This window comes from Rhinopithecus bieti, unplaced genomic scaffold (assembly GCF_001698545.2).
Source record: "Rhinopithecus bieti isolate Rb0 unplaced genomic scaffold, ASM169854v2 scaffold_35856, whole genome shotgun sequence".
Classification (NCBI taxonomy): Eukaryota; Metazoa; Chordata; class Mammalia; order Primates; family Cercopithecidae; genus Rhinopithecus; species Rhinopithecus bieti.
Window position 1 is genome coordinate 2652040 of NW_016815820.1, and position 8305 is coordinate 2660344.

Consider the following 8305-nt stretch of genomic DNA (forward strand, 5'->3'; position numbering starts at 1 on the left):
CCAAGGCAGGGGGATCACTTGAGGCCAGGTGTTCGAAACCAGTCTGGCTAACACAGAAAAACCCCGTCTCTACTAAAAATATAAAAAATTAGCTGGGCCGTAGTGGCACTCACCTGTAATCCCAGCTACTCAGGAGGCTGAGGCATGAGAATCACTTGAACCCAGGAGGTGGAGGTTGCAGTGAGCTGAGATCGTGCCACTGCACTCCAGCCTGGGTGACAGAGTGAAACTCTGTCTCAAAATGAATGAAACAAAATGAAATAAAATAAAATAAAAATGAGATCCAGAACTGTTCACTGGGATCTAGCAGATGCTAAATAAATTGTAAAGCAAATAAAACAAGCACTATAGAATTTATTTGTATTGAAATGTATCCCTTTACAGGAGGGTCTCCAGCACAGCTGGTGACCTTCTCCCCACTCCCTCCACGTTTAAGTTAACCATCTCTGCATTCCACAACACTGCAGTTACATGCACTTAGCTACTTATTTCAATGAATATGGATAAGAACGCTATATATCCAAAAGCACAATTTCAGGAAGTGTTGAAATGAATTTAAAAAATTTTGTTTTAATTATTTTCCTTAGTATTTGAGATACAACTGATATGCAATAAAGTGCAGAAATCCCAAGTGTACAGCTTGATGAATTTTCACATCAACAAAGTCTTGTAACTAGCATACAGATTGAGATGGAGAGTATTTCCAGCACCCCAGAAGGCTTCTTTATGTCCTTTTCCAGTCAGGAGACGTCTCCCCATGGCAATCTCTATCACTATAGCATAATTTTGCTTGTCCTTGAACTGCATAGAAATGTAGAAATTGAATCATACAAAAGCTACTCTTTTGTATCTGGCTTCTTTCATCCACATATCTGTGATTCATCAATGTTGTGTATAGTAGCGGTTTATTCTTTTTCAAAACGCTGTGTAGTACTTCATTGTTTAATTATACCATGCTTTCTTTACTCATGCTACTGTTGATAGACATTTGGGTTGTTTCTAATTCTGAGCTACTATATTTTGGTTTCATTTGGAGATGGGGTATCCCTATTATCCTTATTACCCCAGTTGCCCAGGATTTTTTTTTTTTTTTTTTTTTTGAGATGGAATCTCACTCTGTCACCCAGGCTGGAGCACAGTGGCATGATCTTGGCTCACTGCCTTCCAAATTCAAGTGATTCTCCTGCCTCAGCCTCCTGAATAGCTGGGATTATAGGTGCCCACCACCACACTTGGCTCTTTTTTTTTTTTTTTTTTTTTTTGTATTTTTAGTAGAGACAGGGTTTCACCATGTTAGCCAGCCTGGTCTCAAACTCCTGAAGTCAAATGATCCACCTGCCTTGGCCTCCCAAAGTGCTGGGATTACAGACCTGAGCCGCCACGTCTGGCCCCAGGCTAGTCTTGAACACCAGGGCTCAAGCGATCCTCCCACCTCCGCTAGGATTATTTGCTAGGATTACAGGCATGCACTGCCGTGGGTGGGTTTGAGCAACTATGGATAAAGCTGCTGTGGACCTACTAGTACATGCCTTTCAATGGATATAAATATTCGTTTCTGTTGGGTTTATGCCTAGGAATGGAATTGCTGGGTCATAGGGCATGACTCTGACTATTATTATTTTTTTAATTTAGGGATCTATTAATGCCTCTACTGTACAAGGATGAATAAATGTGCTTGTGTGTGTGTTTGCCTAGTGGAAGCTAAAACTGTGGACATGCCCCATGTATCTATCATCTACCAAGAAAAAATTGGTGAAAAATTCTTAGTCTTTAGGTAAAAATCTGGATATTTCTGCAGTTCATAATTAGACAAGCAAGAAACTCTGGTGAGAAACTGGAAAGCACTGGAGAGATGACGTCTCCCTTTTCTTCCATATTGTTTTCAAATGCAATAAAATCTAGTGAAGATTTCATGCTTGGTGTCTTCAGTTACAGCAATGCTCATTAAGAGTGATGTGCACTACAGCCTGTGGGTCCTTTCCCACAAAGTGGCTTAAGTTCAAGGTCAGGTTGGTGAGAGGTTATGATTGAGTCCGCCCAGAGTTTAGGGTAATCTATTCCATATAATTGCCAAGACCCTTGTGTAGAATGGAAACATTCCTGTCTTCTCCAGAAAACTGGGAGTTCTAGAAAAGCAGACAGAAGAATTTGATTTGGGAGAGGTAGTAAAGGAAGTGGAAAACCTCTAAAGACAGATTTATGAAACAAACCGTTTGATTCTTCTGAATTGCACTGCACAATAGGCCCCAATAGAGGGGCCTCAAGCAATTCTGCCAATGGTTGGGGCTTCCCCTCCCATTCCCTTTTCCTTCTAAGGAAGTTTAAAACTTGGAGGAGGCAGATAGGGGTCTTGGACTTTCTGGGCACTCAGCTTGGGTGGGAGTGTGCCAGCATCAGGACAGTTTCCTAGGCTCCTTGCAGACCATAGGGAGAGGGCTGCAGGGCAGGGAGACTGGCATCTCCACACAGGCGTCTGTATTCTCGGGGTCCAGAACTCCGACAGCTGGTTTCTGGCAGTCAGCCAGGCCTGGCTTCCTCAGACTTCCTTAGATCCCAAAAAAGGGGGAAAGCGACTCTCTTTTCTTTCTCTTTTCTGACTGGCACTTTAGGATTTTACAAGATTGTGTCCCATCCCCTCTGTCAACTTCTCTCTTTCCCTCTTTGTATTGCTGTTCTGGGTCTCATCTCTCCCTCTCCCAGTCCCTCCCTCAAGTCCTGTGGATCTCCGTTCCTCTGTACGTCTTTCCCCACACTTAAAGGGAAATCCAGACCCTTCCACAGTCCACTCTAGAGGCTCCATTTCCCCTTCAGGTCCGGACGTGGAGAGTCCTGGGCTCCGTCTAGATCGCGCGTCTTCTACGTCTGAGTTCGTGTCTCCCGCCTCTTCCCTCAGCCTCACCCGAATCAGGGCCTCCAGAGCATTCTGGGCAGTAGTGAGTCCCTGGGCAAGGGGCGTCCAGGGCACCTCCCTGGGGCCCGGAGCAGCTCATTCCAGGACATTTGGGACAGGAAGGGTACCAGGAATGAACCAGAGTGCTAGTACCCAGGACCCAAAGCCAGGGGCTGCCGGAAATACCCATTAACCCCCATTTCCCAGCCTCCTCTTACACAGGCGCATTCCCGGGTTCTCCTCCTTTGAGGCCGGGAGCGGCCTCCCCAGCCCCACCCCCGACCCCCTTCCCCCCCCAGGAGATGGGACACTTTATAGGGAGAGCTTTTTATTCTCTCGTTAAACCTGCCAAAGCGCAGGAGACAGAGAGCCAGTGAGGGAGGGGAGGAGAAAGAGGTGGGGCCCGGCCCCTCATCCCCTCTCCCTCCGCCCACCACGCCTCCCCTCCCCCCGGACGTGGAACTGGGACTCTGCAAATTGGAAAGCAGCGAAAGGACACCTCCTTCCTTTACTCTCGTGTTGTTTTTAAGTGCAATGAGAGACAGAAGAGTGGAGAGGGAAAAGAAGAGAGAGAGGGAAATAAGAGAGAGGAGAGAGAGCTGAGAGAAAGAGAGAGAGAGAAAGAGCGAGAGAGAAAAAAAAAGCTGGGGTAAAGTATTTTCGCAGTTTCTGCCTTTAGGATTTTATTAGCTTCTCTCCCCCAGGCCGCAGCCAATCAGCGCGTGTGCCCGGGCCCCTGCGTCTCTTGCGTCAAGACGGCCGTGCTGAGCGAATGCAGGCGCCTTGCGAGCTGGGAGCGATTTAAAACGCTTTGGATTCCCCGGGCCTGGGTGGGGAGAGCGAGCTGGGTGCCCCCTAGATTCCCCGCCCCCGCACCTCATGAGCCGACCCTCGGCTCCATGGAGCCCGGCAATTATGCCACCTTGGATGGAGCCAAGGATATCGAAGGCTTGCTGGGAGCGGGAGGTGGGCGGAATCTGGTCGCCCACTCCCCTCTGACTAGCCACCCAGCGGCGCCTACGCTGATGCCTGCTGTCAACTATGCCCCCTTGGATCTGCCAGGCTCGGCGGAGCCGCCAAAGCAATGCCACCCATGCCCCGGGGTGCCCCAGGGGACGTCCCCAGCTCCCGTGCCTTATGGCTACTTTGGAGGCGGGTACTACTCCTGCCGAGTTTCCCGGAGCTCACTGAAACCCTGTGCCCAGGCAGCCACCCTGGCTGCCTACCCCGCGGAGACTCCCACGGCCGGGGAAGAGTACCCCAGCCGCCCTACTGAGTTTGCCTTCTATCCGGGATATCCGGGAACCTACCAGCCTATGGCCAGTTACCTGGACGTGTCTGTGGTGCAGACTCTGGGTGCTCCCGGAGAACCGCGACATGACTCCCTGTTGCCCGTGGACAGTTACCAGTCCTGGGCTCTCGCTGGTGGCTGGAACAGTCAGATGTGTTGCCAGGGAGAACAGAACCCACCAGGTCCCTTCTGGAAGGCAGCATTTGCAGGTAACCTCTATTACCCTGGGTCCCCCTGTCTCTGAGCCTGGGGTTGTGGGCCCCACTGGCATTTCCCTGGGAGGAGGAGGAGGGAGACTTGGGCTGGTGAGGATGAGCTTGGTGCTCCTCCCTTGGTAATTAGGACTCTGAAGGAGGGTCCAGGCAGCTGGAGGGCCTAGATGGAGGTCTGTGTGAGGTTCCTGAGCTGGGTGCTATCCAAAGCCTGAGGGCCACCTCCCTTCTCCAGGAGGCCCTGGGACCAGCCTTTTAACATGTCTGAGAGGTTTGGATCTCTTTGCTGTTGCGTGGGGATCACGGTGTCCTTACCCAGCACAATTCCAGACTAATTCTACACAAAGGCTAAATAACTCTCAATTCGGTGAGTGGGGAGTAGGTGTGGGAGATAGGAGGTACTGTAGAGAATACAACCCCTCACTTTCTTTTAGATGAGTTTTCCAATTTCCAAAGAAAAATTTAGGTTTCCTGCAGTCATGATATAGGTGTGTGCATTGGGATGGGTGAATGTGTATGTGTGTGCACATGTGTATATGCATGTAGTGGGAGTGGAAGCAGAAACGTGTTTCCAGAATTTGCCTGTAGAATCTAAAAGAGCAGTCAAGAGTCTGGAAATGCATGAAGAGTGGACGTATGTGATGGTGGGCAAAGGCCTGACTGTGTGTGGTGCGGGGGTATGTTTGCAGATTCGCGGGTGTGAGAGCAGTGATGGGTGAGGATGGCCTTCAGGAACCAAGGCTGAGCGGTGGTGAGAGAACAAGCCGGAAGCCAGGGTGGTGTCCCGGTATGCTTTGGAGGAACAGGATTGCACGTGTGCCTGCAGGGTGACCTGTGTGCACCTGTGGGATGACTTAGCTTGGGGCTTGCAGGGTCTGGGTCTGCATGGGTGGGGATCTGACTATGCCTTTTCCTCCCTCGCTTTCCTGCCGTGCAGACTCCAGCGGGCAGCACCCTCCTGATGCCTGCGCCTTTCGTCGCGGCCGCAAGAAACGCATTCCATACAGCAAGGGGCAGTTGCGGGAGCTGGAGCGGGAGTATGCGGCTAACAAGTTCATCACCAAGGACAAGAGGCGCAAGATCTCGGCAGCCACCAGCCTCTCAGAGCGCCAGATTACCATCTGGTTTCAAAACCGCCGGGTCAAAGAGAAGAAGGTTCTTGCCAAGGTGAAGAACAGCGCTACTCCTTAAAGAGATCTCCTTGCCTGGGTGGGAGGAGGGAAAATGGGGGGTGTCCTGGGGAGACCAGGAACCTGCCAAGCCCAGGCTGGAGCCAAGGACTCTGCTGAGAGGCCCCTAGAGACAACATCCTTCCCAGGCCACTGGCTCCTGGACTGTTCCTCAGGAGTGGCCTGGGTACTCAGTATGTGCAGGGAGAGGGAAGCCCCTTGTGACAGCCCACTCCACCAGGGTACCCAGAGAACCTGTCCCAGTCATCATCATTCATCCTGACAGTGGCGATAATCACGATAACCAGTACTAGCTGCCATGATCATTAGCCTCATATTTTCTATCTAGAGCTCTGTAGAGCACTTTAGAAACTGCTTTCATGAATTGAGCTGATTATGAATAAACTTGGAGGGCGATCCCCTTGCAGGGAAGCTTTCTCTCAGACCCCCTTCCATTACACCTCCCATCCTGGTAACAGCAGCAATACTGAGGACAGGGGAAAGGGCAGATTTGCTTATGTGGCTGTGATGTCCGTTTAGCATTTTTCTCAGCTGACAGCTGGGCAGGTGGACAATTGTAGAGGTTGTCTCTTCCTCCCTCCTTGTCCACCCCATAGGTTGTACCCACTGGTCTTGGAAGCCCCCATTCTCAACACGATGATTTTGCGTCGTGTGAAAATGAAGCCAGCAGGCTAGCCCTAGTCAGTCCTTCCTTCCAGAGAAAAAGGTTTGAGAAAGTGCCTGGGATTTCCTCCCGCAAACTCTCTAAGTCTTCCTTTAATATTTCTGGTGGTTCTGACCAAAGCAGGTCATGGTTTGTTGGGCATTTGGGAGCCCAGTGAAGTAGATGTTTGTGGCCTTGCATACTCAGCCCTTCCCAGGCACAAACAGCGGCAGAGTGGTGCCAACCCTGTTTTCCCAGTCCACGTAGACAGATCCACAGTGCGGAATTCTGGAAGCGGCAGACAGACGGGCTCTTTGCAGAACCCGGACTCTGAGAGGGACACGGGGACCTCTGCCTCTGTGTTCATTCTCTGATGTCCTGTACCTGGGCTCAGGGCCCTGTGGGACTCATCGCCTGGCCACGCAGCAAAGCCAATCGGTTCGTGCTGGGCCTTCCTGCATCTTAGGCTGGGGGTGGGGGGTGGAGGGTGGGAGTGAGGGGGCCTGCAGGCCATTCTCCACAATTGAGCGCACAGGCCTGAAGTCTGGAGAACCCGCAGAACCGAAGTTCCGAGCAGCGGGTTGGTGGCGAGTAGTGGGTCGGTGGCGAGCAGTGGGTCGGTGGCAAGCAGTCGGTAGGGGGCCGCGTCCGCCACTACCTCGAGGTCCTTTCCCTCCCGGAGCCTGCTCCCCAAGAAACCCCGCGGCAGCCGCCACAGCCAAGGGATTCGAGTGTTTATGGCCTGCGGTCGGTCGGGTGGGATCCTAGCCCTGGCTCCTCTCCCGGGAAGGGGTGAGGGTGGGATGTGACTTAGACTCCTACAAATCTGTTTACCAAAGAGGAGCACGGGGCTGAGGGAAAAGGCCAAAGAGTGTGAGTTCATGGGAACTGGGGGTTCGGGGGAAGAGGACCAGGAGGAGGAAGAGGAGGTCGATTTCCTGATTTAAAAAATCGTCCAAGCTCCGTGGTCCAGCTTAAGGTCCTAGGTTACATGCACTGCTCAGAGGAGGTCACTTTCTGCCTTCCACGTCCTCCTTCAAGGAAGCCCCATGTGGGTAGCGTTTAATATCTCAGGTTCTTACTCCTCTGTCTGTATATGCTCAAACCCGACCAACGATCGGGCAAGTAAACCCCTCCCTCGCCGACTTCAGAACTGGCCAGAGTTCAGCGCAGATGGGCCTGTGGGGAGGGGGCGAGGTAGATGAGGCGGAGCGACTTGGTGCGGGGTGACCCCTTGGAGAGAGGAAAAAGGCCACAAGAGGGGCTGCCACCACCACTAACGGAGATGGCCCTGGTAGAGGCCTTTGGGGGTCTGGGACCTCTGGACTCCCCGTGCTCTAACTCCCACACTCTGCTATCAGGAACTGAAACTTAAGGGTCTTCTCTGTTTTTCACTCGCAATAAATTCAAAGCAAACAAAAGATGTGGAATCTTAGAGATTTATTCCACTAGTGTGTTAGTACCATTAAAAGACAAGGGCGCCCCTCCCGGCAGAGGCTCACCACTCCAGGAGAACTTGTGGGCAGTCTTTCATCCCCCGCGGAGCTACCGGCTCCCCGCAGCCTGGGGCCTCCTGGGTACTTACTGGGCTGCGTGTGGCGGCTCCAGGACCCGATGTCGCCTGCCATTCGGCCAGGGCATCGGCAGATGTATTGGTCCAGCCCCCGAGAGACCCAGGAAGAAGGCAAGGAGGTTCGGTACGAGCGATCTCGAATGGAAGAAGGCGGTCGGGCTCCGGGAGCCAGGCCGCAGCGCCATCCGCCTTCTGTCCATGTCTTCGTTAGTAATATATTTATCTTCCTCGCCATAACAATTCGCGGTGGACCCCCTACTTTTTTTTCGGATTTACTTGTATGGAATCTGTGCAAAAGATACTTAATTTCGTTTAGTATTAAACCCTTTTATTGGAAATCCCTTCCCAAACAGTTTTAGTCTCCCACCTATCCCCGGCCGACCACATTGAAATCTCTCACTTATTTGTGTTTAAATCACAACAGAATCTACAAACCTACACTCACCTGCAGCTATTTACTTTTAAATAAGGGCTATGTTAAGTTACAGGAGGAAATGTTTTGCTTA

At 51.6% G+C, this 8305-nt stretch overlaps 2 protein-coding genes across 2 annotated transcripts; one reads left to right on the plus strand and one right to left on the minus strand.

Moving 5' to 3' along the window:
• The first annotated feature begins 3367 nt into the window (after positions 1-3367).
• HOXB13 (homeobox B13) lies at positions 3368-7649 on the plus strand. Its single transcript, XM_017854051.1, has 2 exons — positions 3368-4390; positions 5331-7649. The coding sequence occupies exons 1-2, from the start codon at positions 3790-3792 to the stop codon at positions 5582-5584; spliced, it is 855 nt and encodes a 284-aa protein (XP_017709540.1). The 5' UTR covers positions 3368-3789; the 3' UTR covers positions 5585-7649.
• Positions 7650-7714: 65 nt separating this feature from the next.
• Positions 7715-8063, minus strand: PRAC2 (PRAC2 small nuclear protein). The gene is given in 2 exon segments (XM_017854052.1): positions 7715-7820; positions 7823-8063. Coding segments are annotated over 2 exon segments (273 nt in total). The 5' UTR covers positions 8000-8063; the 3' UTR covers positions 7715-7724.
• Between the last annotated feature and the right edge of the window lie 242 nt (positions 8064-8305).